Raw genomic sequence first — 18,175 nt, forward strand, 5'->3', positions numbered from 1 at the left:
TGTGACGGCCAGGTCGCTTCTGAAAAAGAGCTACATAGAGTTCAGTGGGGCCTTGCCTGGTAAAAAAGAAAATTAAAATATGTTTATAGTTTCAGTTTTCTGGTCGTTTGCTGCCTCTGCGCATTCCGCGTGGATGTGGATGTGGCTGGCTCGGACGCGGCCGTCCCTGCGCTGTGAAGAAGCCTCGGGGCTCCACGTCGCCCGCGTTTACGGCTCTCGAGCAACGGGGGTGGCGCGGCGTGGCGCGGCGTCACAACCCCAAACGCAGCGGCGGGGATTACGGCACAAAATTACGCTGCTGCTGTTGTTGTTGTTTTTATAGCAAAGCAAGTTGCAATTTTGGGAGGGGGGGAGATGTCGCTGCAGACTCCCCCCTCTTTTGAAGGTGCCTGCAGTTTTAATTACATCATTTAGAGTGTTCCAAGGCAGGGCTTTTCAATTTCACGAAAATGATTGCAACCAGCGACAGATGTGGCAACATTAAAGGAAATTACTCGCAATTTCCGACTGCTGTTTTTTTTCTCTGCTGGTGACCGCGCGATAATGGTGCCGCGGCAGGGAGGAGGTGATGGGGGGGGGGCAGCAATGTTGGGGTGAGGGGGAGCTATGGCGATGAAAGTTGTTGTTGTTGTTGATTTCGGGTGATGGGGTAATGAGGGGGGAGTGATGTGGAGATGATGTGAGCGGGGAGTGATCGGAAAGTGATGCGGGAAAGATGGGGGTAGGTATTGACGTGAGCGTGATGGGGGAGTGATGCGAGAGTGACGTGGGAGTGATAAGGAAGTGATCGGGAGCGATGTGTGGGTGATGAGTAAGTCATGTGGAGGGGTGCGGTGTGACAGGAGTGTGGTGAGGGCTCGGCTGAGGGCTGTGGTGAGGAGTGTGGCGAGGTTCCGCTGTCGGAGAGCACCGACTGTTCTTCAGTACCACCAGGCTCCTGCTTCACAACCGCACACGTTGCTAATTTTAGTTGAAATTGCACGCTTTGAGCACGACGCCTCCTCCAGCGCGTCACCGCCACCACGCAGTACGACTCTCTGCCTCCTACGGCCGTTATCAACAGCCCTGTCTGTTGTCGTCTGATGATCACCCAAGCTGGTGTCGCTGCGCTCGGAGCACTGGCAATCAAAAGGTCACGAGTTCAAATCCCCAAGGGAGACGACTCATTATCGTCGTACATACACCGAGCCTCTCCCCTTTGTGAAGCGTGAAAGTAGCTCATGGACAGAGTGGTCTTTGCAGAGCGGCAATTCGATGATGAACTTTACTGACCGTGCGAACATTTAACTGCAAACACCGTCGTCATCGTCGTCATCATCATTATTAACGTTAGCCTCGTCATTATAATTACCATAGTAGTCATCATCAGCAGCATTTTCGACTGCTGGATGAAGGCCTCCCCATGCCTACAACAAATATGTATCATTAGACCTCCTTTGCCAGTCCCAAAATATAATAATAGGGTTTTTCCCCTTTTTCTGGCAACAAAACTGAAACCTTTTTACGAGGATTCATGTCTGCATTAACCACAATACTTGCAGTCAAAATGAAAACAAAAAACACACTATGATAATATATGCATTGTCCTTGAAACTGATTGGTCCACACCAGGTTTCAGTTTTGTTGCCAGAAAAAACCCTATTATTATATTTTGGTACAGGCAAAGGAGGTCTAATGATGTAGATGCTTACCCCGAGCCCTCATTACTTTGATAGTACATTGTCTTTGAGCTGTACGCCTCTTGGCGTCCTCTGGTCGAGCACCAATTGGGTCGAGGCTCAAAAGAAAGCCATCCCTGGTGTGGACCAATCAGTTTCAAGGACAATGCAAATACTATCATAGTATGTTTTTTGTTTGCATTTTGACTGCAAGTATTGTGGTTAATGCAGACATGAATCCTTGTAAAAAGGTTTCAGTTTTGTTGCCAGAAAAAAGGGGAAAACCCCTATTATTATAACAAATATGTACGTACGACTGTTGAACTTATTTTGCTCTGTACATAGCCAACCGTGCTAATCGGAGGCACGGCACTAAAATAAAAAACAGGTGACCACAATGGCCATGTTGACCCAACACCGCCGAGAGCCAGGGTTTAGAATCCGAGTTTCGGGCGCCCGAGGTTAAAACCGCGTCCTCGAACATGGCGAGCCGATGGTTTCGGCCCAACGACTGCAGACACGAACGCAAAACAGCCACGAATGAGGTTTGCCACCAAGCCCGTGGCTCCATCTCCCATCCCCCAGAGCGAGCCCACGGTGTCGCTGCCATTGCCACGGGGAGGAGCGCCTCTCCGGGCAGGGCACTGGAGAAGGGGGGCAAGCGTCCCCCCACCGTGTGGACAAGGGGGGCGATGATCAAAGCAACCCTCAGAAGTAGATCATCGATATCACACCCTACACCGCAGGCCGTTCTCAAACACAGGGTTGATGGGCCGCTTTCGGGGGAGAGTTCCGAAAGGAGAAGTCTTCGTATCTCGGGGGGCATAGTGCGAACAATGAGATTCTAATGAAGATTGGGAAACGTTATCTCTTTGGGGACGACCAGTCAAGTGCCCTTCAACGCTTTGTTGATGAAATGGTTTAAAAACGGGAATCGTTATTGATACATGTGTAAAGATGAAGGCCCTCCAATTACGTCTCTTCTGTGAATCAAATGTCCCATTAATCGGCTCATCTGGCGCAGCACAATGGGGCGGTATTGAGTGATAAACGGCCATTTCATCTCAATGAAAACAACCAAACATGGGGATTTTTTCCCACAAAGACAAAGATCCCCCGTGAAGTCTTGAACAGACCGCTGCAGGGGCAAGTGCCGTCACGTCCGTGCAATCCAGAAGCGGCCTCCATCTGTGGCTTTTTGACGGCGACGTGTAATCCCAGCATGCCGTGCACGACAAGGCGGCAACACCGGTAGCCCCGCGGATCGTACAAAACACCGCAACGGAATAACAATCCCAATCACCGGCTCGCGAAACTAAACAATACCAACCCTGCAATCGCAACGAATGATCGGATCTTAGTAAGGGGGGGTGCAGGGGGAGGGGGGGTGGCGATCGTTGTTCGATGCTCGGGGCAACGCGGCGACTCGCGCACGCCGCACCGCTGACAAAGGGAGGGCAGCCAGACGCAGCAGCCGCGGCAAGTGCACCTGCACGCACGCCGAGCGGCAGACAAAGGCGAGGGCGCGCTTCCACAGATCCACAGCGGCCTGCGGGGGGGGGGGGGCGAAGGGCAGCGCCGGCCTTCCGCTCGTCCCCGCGCCGCGAGGAGTCCACGGCACGCGACGCGCCGTCTTTTGTGCGCGAACATTTGGGGAAGGGGGGGGAAGGCACCGACAATAGCAACCGTGCGGTTGCAATCAAAAAACGCGGAGCGCGGACGGCAGAGGTGGCGGTGAGAGACGTGGGGTGGGTAGGGGAGGGAAGAGGGAGGGTACGGGGAGGGGGATGTTATTATTTATTGGATGCCAAGAAACATTCGAGGCTCACAGGGCAAGTCGTCGAGGTGGTTTGATTTAAAATCCTGCTTTAAGGACGCAGACGTACGTGGCAATTGCAGGATACGTAACTGCGGCGTAACGGAAGGGTAACGGAGGGGTAACTGTGAGGTAACTGTTCGTTAACTGCGTCGTAACTAAGGGGTAACTGTGGGGTAATTAAAGGGGTAACTGCTGCGTAACCCAGGGGTAACTGCGGTGTCACTGCGACATTACTGCGGCATGCGGGACCGCAAGACGCCCCGATGACTTATTCCGCAGAAAAGAGCGCGGCTGGCGAGAGAGCCCACGGAGGAGAGGGGAAAGCGTTTCCCCGCCATCGGCGCGTTCCCACCACCGCCCGGCGCTGCAGGCGCGTCCGTCCCGATCGATATCGACGCCCCGTCGCGTGCGTAGAGAACGGCCGCCCTCCGAGCCACACACGTCGCGCCCGACGGGTTCGCGTCGTGCTCGCGCCCAGCGACGAGGCCCGTTGGGTTGACCCGTGGACCCCGATTTGTGAGGACCGTGCTGGATCGAGGTTCGGGGGTCTAGGGGTGAATGGCGGCGCCACCACCACCACCTCGGCGGGTCGCAGGGACGGGGGACGCGATTCCGACCGCCCGTTTTTTTGTCTCGTTTGTTTTCGCCATCTCTTTGGCACCTTCAGAAATCTCTTCTGTCTCACGAGTACAACCTGGTTCTCTCCACAAGCCCCGATGTTACACGACCATATGCTTTGCATAACGTTTGCATCAACTGGAGATAATTGATTGTCACACGTACAATGGGAGGCAAGCATCGCGAGCGCAAGAATACATTTAAATCGATGAGCCTCTGTGGCGCCACATGCCTGGTCTTTACTGTCCTTTGCATTGTTGATCATTATTTTGTTGTTGTTGTGCTGTTTGGACATTGTATTCTCACCGATACCCAAAATGTGATATTGGGGTATCGTTGCAAGAGTCGTAAAAAGACAACCGATAAAATTCTCGTTCGACGCGCGCGTCACGAGCATAAAGAGGGAATCGATTCCAAACGACGGACTCCGCACGCGTCGTCGTCCCGGCTCTCGTCCGTTCGCTCACCCCGCACAAACCCACACAAAGCCTCCGAGCGAGACCCATGAAAAATTCAGCGCTGTGCTTCCTCCGCCGCCGCTTCCTCCGCCGCCGTAACGTCACGCTATTGAGCGATCAGGGTGAAACAGGAGGCACCGTGCCCAAGGGCACGCAGTCCCTCAATCTCCATCGATTGATAACTTGTTTATTGCCGTCCCGCGACAGACGACCCTATAATATTTCAAGATTCCATCTACATTTCTCAAAAGAGTCGGGATCGTATGTCTGCGCAGCCGTCGCGGCCGCCGCCGCCGCTGCTGCTGCTGTAAATGAGAGAGGCCAAGTCGGTAAAATGGCAGCGGGGAAGGCGTCATCCCGCCCATGAAAATGACTCCTCCAATCCCAGTTTAAACAAAACAAATGGGAGGATTTTGAACCCCACGCTCGGCATCAGAACGATCGAAATCCATCGGTCAAAATCGATCCCCACGCTTGCAGGAGGTGCGCCCAAATCACGAGCCTACAAAATAAATATTCCGAACAAATGTATTCGCTGTCCTTTGTCAATCCACTGGTGGATGAAAGCCTCCCCCGGTGAAAGATCTCATTCGTCAACAACACTAGCTGTGGCCAGGGATCAAACTCAGGTGGCCAGATTCATAGGGCAGTGTACTAACCACTGTGCCACCCCTCTACCATTATGCAAATCATATGTAAATCATATGCGAGCGGAACCTCTAGGCTAACGGAACGAATGAGACAGAACGAGCAACACGTACGGATGAGACAGGCGGGCGTTTTTGTCCCTCCCCCGCACCTCCGATTAGCACGGTTGGCTACGTACGGTGTGAAAGAAGTTCAACATACATACACACGTACAAAGGAGAGAACCGCGCTATCGATTATCATAACTCGTCCAACAGCAGGACGGGTCTCACAATTTACGCACGTAGCGGCCACAAACACAATTCAACGCACGCGCAGCGTACGCAATCAACCGCGGCACAATCACCGCCGGCGCCGATCGGCGGCAATCCCACAACCCCCGCGCTCGTTGAGGCCGGAGCGCAAGATTTAATTAAACAAGCCGGGGAAATCAGCGTCGGCGGCAGAGACCAGGGCCGCGCGCCACGCGCACACACACACAAAGCTCCCCGAGGCTCAGTCGCGGAGATCAAGGGCAGGCCCTGCGAGCCGCGCCCCTCGAGAGCGGACAGCGGGGGTGGCGGTGGCGCGAGGTCTCGTGTTGCCGCGTGACTCCGCGAGTCCGCACGCGCCCATTTACACCCTGCCCCACTCCGCACGTCCCTTAGCAGCGAGCCGCCGCCATTCTGCCACGGGGTGGTGGAGGGTGGCCCGGTGAGGGGGCGACACGATTCCACGTCAGGATCGATTATTTTGTTATATCGTTTCGTACCGTCCGTGTCAGTTCGCACTGCCTGCCTCAACATCATCCACACCTCCGATCGGCACGGTTGGCTACGTACGGTGCGAAATAAATTCCACATACATAAGGACATACGTATCGTTCGTTCCGTTAGCCTAGAGGCATTTGCATGAGGGAACAGTGGTTTATACCGTGGGTCTCGTGTGCATTGTCCTCATTTGCGTCGTCTGCTGCAATTGTCCTGGTTTTTTCTTTCCAATCGCCCAAAGGTAGCATTCGGACATTTCCAGGAATAGTCAATTCTTACGCACATCAAGTCGACGCGCGTGCCGTTAAAACTGATCGTCTATAACAAACGGTCAAAGTGGGCATTGGTCCACCACTAATATTGGGCACACGTGAGACGATCTCATTGTCGATTTAAATCCATTGTCACAATCACGACGCATTGCACACACACGCTGTATTTCAAATAAATACAGTGCGTGCGTCCATGTGATGCATCCTCACGCGAGCGATCACAAAGTCAAGTTGTGCTGAACACGACACACCACTGTCACGGCAGTCAAAAAGTTAAACAATTCGAATGCATTTCTCTGGACGTTTCTGTACGTGCCTAAATTCCTATGCGGGTTAGCGGCAAATCGTAAAAAAACAACGATGCGAGCAACCTCGCGAGCGAGCGATGGCGCCGTGGCACCGGGCGATGGTGGCGTGCGAGAGAGGAGCGAGAGCACGAGCAGCCTCTGCGCCCAATGCGCAACGGCCGAAGGGCAGCGCCCGCGGCCGAAGGGCAGCGGGCAATGGGCAGTGCCCACAGCCGACGGGCAGGGCTCGTTGGGCAGCATCCATGGGCGCCGCACCACGAGCCTCATTATCGGCGCCCAGACGTCTGCCGGGTTCGCCACGTCCGTTTGAACACCGCGCGCCGCTTTCGAGGAGCCGCCTAATTCAAAGACGGAAGGCACATCATTATATCTCCGCTAACAGCTCCGCGTTATCCGCACTTCAAAATGATCGGGGGTTCTAAACGAGAAGAAAGATTTACAATCAATTTTGGGAAATAATGACCGCGTTTAAATAATGTGTGCGCGCGTGCGTGCGTCCGTGCCGAGCGTTCGAGCGGGAATGTGAATCAAATATGCAAATGCCGCGCTGCAAATTATCACTAACGCCAGAGGTCAGATTGAATTTGAACTCGGATTTACGACGTCGAGTTTGCATTTGATCGACTTACTTTATGCTCCATGATTGTGCCGTGGCAAAAAAAAAGCGGTAAATTATGACGCTCATTGTCCAGTAATGCCTCATTTTTTTGCCCGACTGCCCTCGCAAAAAGAGTTATTGTACCCCAGTTGGCTACGACACGGCAAGTTACACATCGCGATGTGTACGCCGCAGTGTGCTCTTTTGTGCCAATAACCAATTTTGATAATTCGAACACAGAGCAAACTGTCAAGCCGATTCATTGTGGGAGCCTCCATTTTGTTAGGGAATTCAACTTGCACGGAGGCACGCGATGGCACAAACGTACGCTTGCGCTGACTCGCTCGCCTATCACGACAGTACAGTGAAAGGATTCGGGAAAAAATTACTGGAAAATATTGAAAAAAAAAGCCATGGTCAATCCACTGCTGGATGAAGGCTTCCCCAAGACGCCGCCATCTCCCACGATCAAGCGATGTTTAAAACGCTTTCTTGAAAGTATTTGATTTGCAATCTTGGTAATAACAACAAAAAAATCCAAAATTATATTCATATCAGTGAGCTGCGCTGTGAGTTTCATCACAAACGGTTTTGGGATTTTATAGTTTTCTTCGTAATAACGTGGAAAATGTCCTCAGAAAGACAGACCAACGGACCAACCGACAAGACAGATATTTTCTGAACGCTGCAATAAGTAGCCCTTAATAACACCGTAAGCTGCGTTTCCCAAACCATACGCCGCACGCTGGCCCGAGTTTAAGTCAACATGATCAACGGCAGCTTCCCGCCATGGGTGTCAGACCGGCAGAGTAAAATAATCATGCGAGCGCGAGCGTGCGATCGATAAACGCGAGATTCTCTGCAAGGACTGCAAAAAAAATTTAGCCAGGCGGCGGTGGCTACGGACGTAGCCTGTCATGCAGCGCCGTGGAGGCAGAGAGGGTTGGTGGATCGTACAAACGTTTCGAAATACCCTTCCCTTGGGTGTTGAGGTGCCATACCCTGGCTGATCACGAGAAGACGGTGCAGTGCGGAATAATATCATCTGTGCCTTTTGTATGGGATGAAAGTGTTGCCCCCTCACACACATGGATTGTCTCCAGGTGCCTCCTGTTAATTCCTGCATGTGTAATGACGACTTGACACACTTCTCTTGAGATGGCACTTTATTGAAGGCGCGTTCATTTGACATCAGGCGGAGATCCCACTGCAACAGCCCAGTCTCCCACGTATCTCTCCCTTATATACCGACACGAGGCCACGCCCCCCTTCTCGATCATTCTAGCTGACTCTGGACGCTCGCTCTACCGGCAGACTCCGCCGTCCTCTTCCGTCACCTGACCCCGCTCCCTTCTAGAACGTTCCCGTAGCTACCAGTCCCTTCGCACTCACAACTGATACCCCCGGCATTACCTCCCGTGGCCACCAGTCCCCTCACACCGCATGCAGGCTCTATTGTTATTACACATGTATAAATGAGCCAAGAATGTCTGTTTGTGTGTAACGCGCGTGACGTCACCCCACAATGCCACACTCCCCCCCCCGTCATTAATAGTCATGAGCGGGTGGATTTTTACACTCAGGCAGAAGGTCGAGCAGAAATTAAAAAAAATTCGGAAATTCGCTTTAAGTTTGACGTTTCTTTATTGAGAGTTAATCTAATAAATAATTATACGCAGCAACAAAGTGCATTTGGTGTCTTATGTATTTCTTCAGCACTTGAGACAAAAGGTAAGTCTAATTTATGCTTCTACATTATGGTAAAATAGACATTTCTCGGTGATTTTCCAGATATGGTATCGAATTCCATTTTATTTCAACCCCAGCGTCCGAAAGCAGAAGAGAATAAAGTATCAGAGCAGTGACTTTGAACAAATTGAAGGTCAGATATATAAAGTGCTACAGTGACATGAAGTGAGATGTTTTATGACTTCGTTTTGTGGCAGATTCACTGCCATTAATACAGTGCGACAGTGAACTGCAGTGAAGTGTTTGATGACTTACTTTTGTGCAAGATTCACTGCCATTACATTTACACAAGTATTATACTCTGCTCAATTTTTTCGTAAATATTACAGCTTCCATCCTAGGACAGGCAAACAAGCTAGCGTAAAATACTTATGAATTGGCTGGTAACATCTTAATATATAGAGGACTGCACAGACTGGGCAATTGGCACCGGCGCACCGCCTGGCTGGCTTGATACGTGCCCGTGGTTCCTCAGCAATTGTGAAATGCAATTTGCACGAACGACGTGAAATACAACTAAAACATTACAACACCAATAAAGCCATTCGCACGCTACACCACGAGCTAATCAAGTGATAACTAAAAAACACGCCACACCGTGCGGCGTGTTTAAACAATCATACAGGATTATTTAAAAACAACAACACCTCTCAGCGCTTGCCCAATCTGCCAGTCTTAAACTCTGCTGCCAAGCCCCAAGATTCCAGAAAATAAACTGAACAGCGCAGTGATAAGAATAATTATTTGTGAGGGTGGTCAAATAACGCATAGAACAAAAAACTATTGTGGAAGACTAGCCGGCAGGCCAGTCAATTACACGAGCCTCTGGCGGCCATGGAGAGTTTGACGGTGAAAATAAATGCGCGCGGCGAAACTCGCAAGCGTGCCAACGCACGCAAGAGTCGCGTGCGCGCACTAACGCCAAATCGCTCACGTAGTCAAGCGTGCAGGCTCACCACACCGTGGAGCTCACCACACCAGGGGGCTCACCACACCGGCCATCTATCCAAAACGTATGGACGGAGAGACAGATGCATCGACTTGCCTTTGAGTACAGCAAATAAAAAAGCGATCCGCTTCCTCAATAATAGAATGAAATTCGACGCACGGCCATCGCGTTTAAAATTCACACGCGACACTGACCGAGGCAACGAAGCCTCACAAGTGTTTTTCTAAATACAATGTGGGCGGCAGACATTCCCACCAAACGCCGCTGCTGCTGCGCTAATTTCTATCCGAAGCTGAACCTCGCACAAGCCCACGCCAGCTACGAAGCAAGATTGCGTTTTCCCGCCGGGCAAATTAAAGTGAACTCGTATCCACGTGGCAGCGGAGCTCACGGACGCGGCGGATCTGCGGGTGCACAGGAGAACTCGCGAAACAAGCGCCATTCTCTTATCTGGCAAAGGCAAACTGGGGACAAATCTCACCGGCGTTGAAGCAAAGTTCACCCCCAAGGGTCGAATGGGCCAGGTCCACTCACACGTGAAGGGACTGTTATCACGACCGTGCTGTTTTTCAACCGCTGTGTAATGATTTGCAAACAGGGTGGTGGGGGTGCACGGGGGGGCAGGTGACACTTAAACGAACTCTGGAAATAAGAAACGTTGCCCGAGGGGTAACTCATTTGAGTTCGGTTCGCGATGCGATAAAAATGGTTCAACGTCGTGAGATGAGTGCACAATGTGTTCCTCCTGGCTGATTAATGGCCATTTATTCGAGCTGAAAGGGTCCGGGGAAGAAAAAGACTGGACAATATTGAAAAAGTTATACCGCCTGTACAAGCATTTACCAAAAATGTTGTGTTTATGTGAATATTTGTTTATTTACTTGTTACGAAAAACCTCGCCGAGTTGCAGGTAGGGTTGCCACCGCTGAGGTACAAAAATCTGGGATATTATGGGAAGACAAACATCTCACGTGACCGAATAGGCGAGAACTCCAAGCAAATGCATTTTCTTGAGTGCTGCCCTGTTATTAAAAAAAAATATTAAGCAATTTACAAAATAATGGGCTTTTAATGTTCTGGGATGATTGCCAGATTCATCCAGGGTAGCAGCAACCTCAACTCGTGAACAATCCTGGGAAAGTCAGGACAGGTGGCAAACCCAAGTTTCAAGACTGCTTCTTAGCTGCTTCTTGGCATGAGACGTGTCGCTAATTCCTTCCAGAGGGTGCATTGCAAGTTTATAAAATATACTAGCAGAAGTACCCGGCGTTGCCCGGGTGAAAAATATATTTCTTAATAACCTTACATATATACACAGATGGGCTGCTACCCCTGCCCCCCCCCCCCCCCAGCCACGATCTTCTCGGCCACTGTGCAGTAATATGTACGGCCTATAGTGTGGTGGGGTGTCGAGGCCTAGTACCGTGCAGAGCCTCCGGCCTCGCCTAAATTGGCCACCCGGCTGAGGCTGGGTACTGGGGCCGTTACCCCACCCCCTCGCGCTACAATAATACTGTCTAATCGCTATAATTTTATTATCTACCGACCCTATAATAGTAATTGCACACATTGGGGTGGGGGGGAGTGAAGAGGACGTGAAACTTTGATGAATTTACCTCAGAGTCGCGTGTTAATGCGTGCGCATATTTTTAACGGGAATTAAAAATGGCGTCCACCCCGCAGCGAATGTGTCGCTACCCGTTGCCAGGGGCAACCAAACGGACCAATCGTGTCTCGCAAATCCCTCACATTTCGTCCAATGAAACTGCGTATGGTCCGGCGACACACAGACACACACACAGACAGACAGACACACAGATTTGCGATTTTATATATAAAATACTAGCAGAAGTACCCGGCGTTGCCCGGGTGAAAAATATATTTCTTAATAACCTTACATATATACACAGATGGGCTGCTACCCCTGCCCCCCCCCCCCCAGCCACGATCTCCTCGGCCGCTGTGCAGTAATATGTACGGCCTATAGTGTGGTGGGGTGTCGAGGCCTAGTACCGTGCAGAGCCTCCGGCCTCGCCTAGATTGCCCACCCGGCTGAGGCTGGGTACTGGGGCCGTTACCCCCCCCCCCCCCCGCGCTACAATAATACTGTCTAATCGCTATAATTTTATTATCTACCGACCCTATAATAGTAATTGCACACATTGGGGTGGGGTGGGAGTGAAGAGGACGTGAAACTTTGATGAATTTACCTCAGAGTCGCGTGTTAATGCGTGCGCATATTTTTAACGGGAATTAAAAATGGCGTCCACCCCGCAGCGAATGCGTCGCTACCCGTTGCCAGGGGCAACCGCCGTGGAAAACCAAACGGACCAATCGTGTGTCGCAAATCCCTCACATTTCGTCCAATGAAACTGCGTATGGTCCGGCGACACACAGACACACACACAGACAGACAGACAGATTTGCGATTTTATATATATAGATATATAAATACAAAATATGTGCTTATAACAGTGATTAGGAAAGGACAAATGAAAAGCTTCCCACTCGGACGGCCTGGAGCCAAGCAGCCCAAGTGTGTGTGTATCATCAGTAAGCAATTGTGTTGTGTCCATCCACTGCTGAGTGATTTGACCATACTTCGCCGCGATGGTCAGTGCAGGTTTGTTGTGAAGGATTGCGGGTAGCAAAGAAGCGACACGTTAGAGTATAGTATAGTAAAGCAAAGGATTAGCGCAGGTTGGCTACGTACGGTGCGAAAGAAGTTCAACATACATGAACCTGTATTGTATAAAAAACACTATCGATGCGAAAGTTAACATAGAAAAAATGTAAATGGTTTAAATTAATTATTGAATAAATCACTATTCACATTCCTGGAACTCTTAAGCCTCTCAATATTATTGCATGACTGACGCATTTTCGGATTAACTGAAAACTGCATCGAACTAAATCCCAAAAGTATTTTACCAAGTAATTCAACTTTAAAAACACATCAAGCGTTTAACATCAATCATGACGTGCTGATGACCAGAGACAACGACAGTACCGAGCCAGTGCTGGAAAGTCAACATTCCTATGGCAGGGACCAGTCGAGCATATTCAAAGATTCATCACTCCTAAGGTCTCATAACGGAGTACAGTAACTGATGCACAGGCGACCAATACACATATATACTGAACCCAGGCCACACAATCGTCTGGGGCAGGGGTCGGCAACCTACGGCTCCGGAGCCGCATGCGGCTCTTTACGGGCTGCTTCTTGACGATATGTACGTATGTACAGTATGTACTCAGATGCATTGCGGCTCTTGAAATACTGAATTTTGTACCGAATTGGAAAGAAATGGCTCTTCTTGTTATTTTGGTTGCCGACCCCTGGTCTGGGGGAATATCACACGAATGATAATGATTATGAAACGTTAATTGTTCACCAATTGGTTCGGGTGACCCCTGCTGCCACCAGAGGCGCTACCATTCACGAGAAGTCACGAGAATTGTTGACTTAAAGCTTTCGTGACTGCACGAATTCATATTCTTTGGGTCTTTCGGTAAAGTCACGTACTGTAGATAGGTTTGCTATTTTACTTTGAACCTATCTCCGTGACTTTACCAAAAGACCCAACGAATATGAATACAAGAGAAAACAATGATGCTTCACATCGCAAACTGTAATCCGGGAGAATAAAGCTACAACTACCAGCTCGTGTACAGCACTGTACTGACAAACCACGTGTGTGTCCTCTCACATGCCACGCAATGTTAGGGGCCGTCCATAAATGACGTCACGAGATTTTGGACGATTTTTGACCCCCCCCCGTCACACGGCGTCACAAAAATTCAGACCCCCCCCACCCCTCAAATATGACGTCACAAAGCTCTGCCCCCCCCCCCCCCAAAACAAATAAAAGATGCTTCAAATCGCTTTAAACTATTGTCATTGTAGTGCGTATTTAATGTGGCGCTGCACTCTGATGTTGTAGGAGAAAAAAATTATTAAAAAGTCTATTTAATTAAGTAGAACGTGTTGTCTATATTTATTTAAAGTTGCGTATTTTGATGTGACGTCAAATGTCTCACCCCCCCCCCCCTCGTCACACATCGTCACAAATATCTGAACCCCCCCCCCCAGGTGCGTGACGTCATTTATGGACGGCCCCATACGTAAAATGTGACGTTTCGATTGGGCTTCTCAGCAAATATACAAAGTCGACTTCGTGGACTGCTACTTACAAAGTGAGTGGCGCAAGTGGCTAGACCCGTGGTGTGATGTGTTCATCTCGGAGTTACGCAAGCGAGGAATTCCGCTGGACGGGGGCAAAGCCAAAGGGCATTCATCAACTCGAACCCGTGACTTGCCTCGGTTACTTCACGATGCTCGCCCTCACCAGCACTGCAATCCCAATGCGGATTGTCCACCTCTGTCCAGCCATGCCCTTGAAGGTCAACATCCCTCCACACCCTCCACACCACCACCCTTCATCCAGCCTTGCCCTCTGAGACCTCCACACTTTGTAGCTCTACAAACCATGGCCCCCCTTCCAGCCTTGCCCTCCCAAGAACTGGGTCTACTCTCTGGCCCAGCCCTCCGGTGAAGCTCCCTGGAGATCTACACTCCGAGTCGTGTTCATTCCAGCCGTGCCCTCCCAGATACTAGACATCTCCTGGCCATGCCCTTCCCTGCTCTCCCACCAACGTCTTGGGGGCCGTCCATAAATGACGTCACGCGATTTTGGACGATTTTTTACCCCCCCCCCCTCGTCACACGGCGTCACAAGTCAGACCCCCCCCCCCCCTCAAATATGACGTCACAAAGCTCTGCCCCCCCCCAAAAGCATATTTCCATTTTGAAAATAAAACATGCTTCAAATCGCTTTAAACTATTGTCATTGTAGTGCGTATTTAATGTGGCGCTGCACTCTGATATTGTAGCAGAAAACATTTATTAAAAAATCTATTTAATTCAATAGAACGTGTTGTTCATATGTATTTAAAGTTGCGCATTCTGATGAACTGTCACATTTCTCAACCCCCTCGTCACACATCGTCACAAATGTCTGACCCACCCTCCCCCCTAGGTGCATGACGTCATTTATGGACGGTCCCTTGCCCTTTGGGTGGTCCTACAAGTAGGCCTCGGCAAGGCAAGGTAATTTACCCGTTTTACCAAGTAAAAGATCAAGGTAAAGGGTAAAGATGTCGACATGCCAAGGGGTAAGGTAAAGGGTAGGGTAAAGGTAGCGCGAAGTATTACCCGGTAAATACGGTACCTTGTTTACCACTAAAAGCTCCGTGGCGCAGTCCGTGGCCTCCATTTAATAAGTAATATTTTTTTTTTAAACTTTCTTAAAAACACGCTTTTATTAAATGTACTCGTAATGGCAGAACTCCACGACTCCAGGAAGTGGCCCCGAAGCTTGCCACAACGTCAGGGACTGTGGCCATTTACAGCCAACGTCAGTTGACAGTGGACAATTAGCCCCAAGTCGCAACATAACATGTAAAAAAGGATTTTATGATAGATATAGTGTTGTCATCAGTATGACATAAGTATACCAAGTTTGCAGTCGATACCACATTAGGAAGTGGGTAAAATTTGTGTTACAAGATTTGAGGATACAACAACGACAACAATGACAACAACAAGCGTGTAAAATTGGAATCATCGAGAGTATTCTATATGAATAAAGCGCTCTACCTAGCATTTACCGTTATAAACCTTGTTCATGTGAGGTTCCCTAGTAATTACCCTGTAATCGGGTAATTTGTATGGGGTATGGGTAAAAGGTAGGGTAAAAGGTAGGCTCGTTGCTTTTTACCTTTTACCTTACCTGCTAAAGGGTAAAAGGTAGGGTAGAGTGATTGTATTGTGGTAAGGTAAAAGGTAGGGTAAAAATAGGCTCGTTGTTGTTACCTTTTAACTTTTACCATACCTTGCCGAGGCCTACAGCTACAAGCCCTGTTCTCCGATCTCGGCCATGCCCTAAGGCCACTGGCCCTGGCCTTCCAGACCGTGCCTCTCCCGAGGCCTGCCCCGTGTGTGTGTGTGGTGTGTGTGTGATGTGTGTGTGGTGTGTGTGATGTGGTGTGTCCGTGCGGTGTGTGTGTGGTGTGTGTGGTGTGTCCGTGGTGTGTGTGTGTGGTGTGTCCGTGTGTGTGTGGTGTGTCCGTGTGTGGTGTGTGTGGAGTGTCCGTGGTGTGTGTGTGTGGTGTGTGTGTGTGGTGTGTCCGTGTGTGGTGTGTCCGTGTGTGGTGTGTGTGGTGTGTCCGTGTGTGTGTGGTGTGTCCGTGTGTGGTGTGTGTGTGGTGTGTGGAGTGTCCGATGGTGTGGGGCTGGTACCGGACACCGCCATGCGCTCCACGGAGCCGGGCAGGGCGCGGTCCGGGGAGACCATGGAGACCCGTGACGAGCTGTCCCCCATGGCGGCAAAGACTCGAGACAAAGACAGAGACAAGGAGAGCGACAGGGGCCAGAGCCGAGACAGACGCGGGCAGGTGGACAGCATGCGTGACGCCGAGACGCGAGGGTTGTGTAGGAGAGACAGGGAGAGACACGGAGAGACGTGGGGGAAACACGGAGACACGGATTTAGACACGGGGAAGACAACAAAAACCACTCAAGACACGCAGAGAAGCGCGAAGACGGATCGAGACACTCAGGGCCCGGGACAAGTACAGAGACGGAGCCACGTTAAGACAGAGACATGCGGAGAGACAGGGACACGGGGATAGACGCGGAGAGACACGCGGAGAGACAGGGACACGCAGAGAGACGCAGAGAGACACAGGGAGACACACCGAGACACGCGGAGCCGCGGCTTCAGCTACTACAGTGCAGCGCGATACACAACACGAGGCGGAACGGACCCGGAAACACGTGCACACGCACTGTAGACCACGTGTGCTCCCACGTGTGTACACACACACACAGACCACGTGTGCTCCCACGTCCACACACACACACCACGTGTGTATACACAGACCACGTGTGCTCCCACGTACACTCACACGGGCCGCGTGTACTCTCGCAGACTGCACGAACTGTCACGTGTACAGCATTCAAACAGATCACGTGTGTTTCCGTGTGCTGCCACGCGCGGTATGCTCACGTGTGCTCAAACATCGTGTAACGTACTCAGGTAGCTGTGTGTACGTGCGTGCGTGTGACGTGTAGTGGGGAGCGAAAGTGTAGTGGTTGACGCGTTCACGGCCAACACCTGTGACAAGTCATGGGCCTCCCCTAGGTCGACTGAGCCTAAAATGAGTACCTGGTGTGGTGTGTAAAAACATCTCCACTTGGGAGACAAAGGCGGCCGGGCGTGGTGCTGGCCACCCACCCCCGTTTGCACCTTGACGGCCTTCATAGGTGCTCGCTAACAGCACTTGCCCAAAACGTCTGTGAAGGCTACACGGGGGTTCTATGTCCAATGCGTCTTGAGATGTATTTATTTAACTTTGTTTACAACTAGCATCTTTGCCCGTCCTAGAACGGAAGCTGTAATATTTACGAAAAAATTGAGCAGAGTATAATTGTATCTTGTGTAAATTAAATGGCAGTTAATCTTGCACGAAAGTATGTCATCAAACACTTAACTGCATTTCACTGTAGCACTGTATTCATGGAAACGATTCTGGCAAAAAAAACTCTGTCATAAAACACCCCACTTCATGTCACTGTAGCACTGTATATAACTGACCTTCAATTTGTTCAAATTCACTGCTCTGATACTTTATTCTCTTCTGCTTTCGGTCGCTGGGGTTCAAATAAATTGGAATTCGATACAATATCTGGTAAATCACCGAGAAATGTCTATTTTAACATAATGTAGAAGCATAAATTAGACTTACCTTTTGTCTCAAGTGCTGAAGAAATAAATAAAGACACCAAATACAATTTGTTGCTGCGTATAATTATTTATTAGATTCACTTTCAATAAAGAAATGTCAAACTTAAAACGAATTTGCGAAAAAAATAATTTCCGCTCGACTTCTGCCTGAGTGTAAAAATGGACGCGCTCATGAATATTAATGACGGGGAGGGGCATGTGGAGTGACGTCACGCGCGTTACACACAAACAGACATTCTTGGCTCATTATAGTAGTAATAGTTTGGGGTGCGTCTTACTTTCCGTATCGTCTTACACGCGTATTAATAATCGAGCTGCTCGCTTTTCTATGTTCTTAAGAACTGCCGCAGAGTCGGAACACCACACCTGAACCTGGCATGCAACTGCGGCTCACAGGCAATCGACCCCTGATCGCTTACACGGGCAGAGAGAATCTCCGAGTCGTGCCCTGGGATGACCGGACACTGATCTTTCATAAGAGGCGACTGGCCAACACGTGCATAGCGTGGTCGGCATGAGCGCTGATGCGAGGGATGAAACC

At 50.2% G+C, this 18,175-nt stretch overlaps 1 protein-coding gene across 3 annotated transcripts in view; it reads right to left on the reverse strand.

Moving 5' to 3' along the window:
• MSRA (methionine sulfoxide reductase A) overlaps window positions 1-16,862 on the reverse strand; it is a 94,971-nt gene extending 78,109 nt beyond the window's left edge. Inside the window, exon 1 of one of the 3 annotated variants that reach the window (XM_078594027.1) lies at window positions 16,128-16,862. In XM_078594027.1, the coding sequence (XP_078450153.1) occupies window positions 16,128-16,293 (166 nt within the window). In that variant the 5' untranslated portion in view covers window positions 16,294-16,862. The remainder of the gene's footprint in view (window positions 1-16,127) is intronic. The other 2 variants (XM_078594026.1, XM_078594025.1) reach the window with 2 other exon arrangements.
• Between the last annotated feature and the right edge of the window lie 1,313 nt (window positions 16,863-18,175).

This window comes from Lampetra planeri, chromosome 5 (assembly GCF_965212315.1).
Source record: "Lampetra planeri chromosome 5, kcLamPlan1.2.h2, whole genome shotgun sequence".
Taxonomy (NCBI): Eukaryota; Metazoa; Chordata; class Hyperoartia; order Petromyzontiformes; family Petromyzontidae; genus Lampetra; species Lampetra planeri.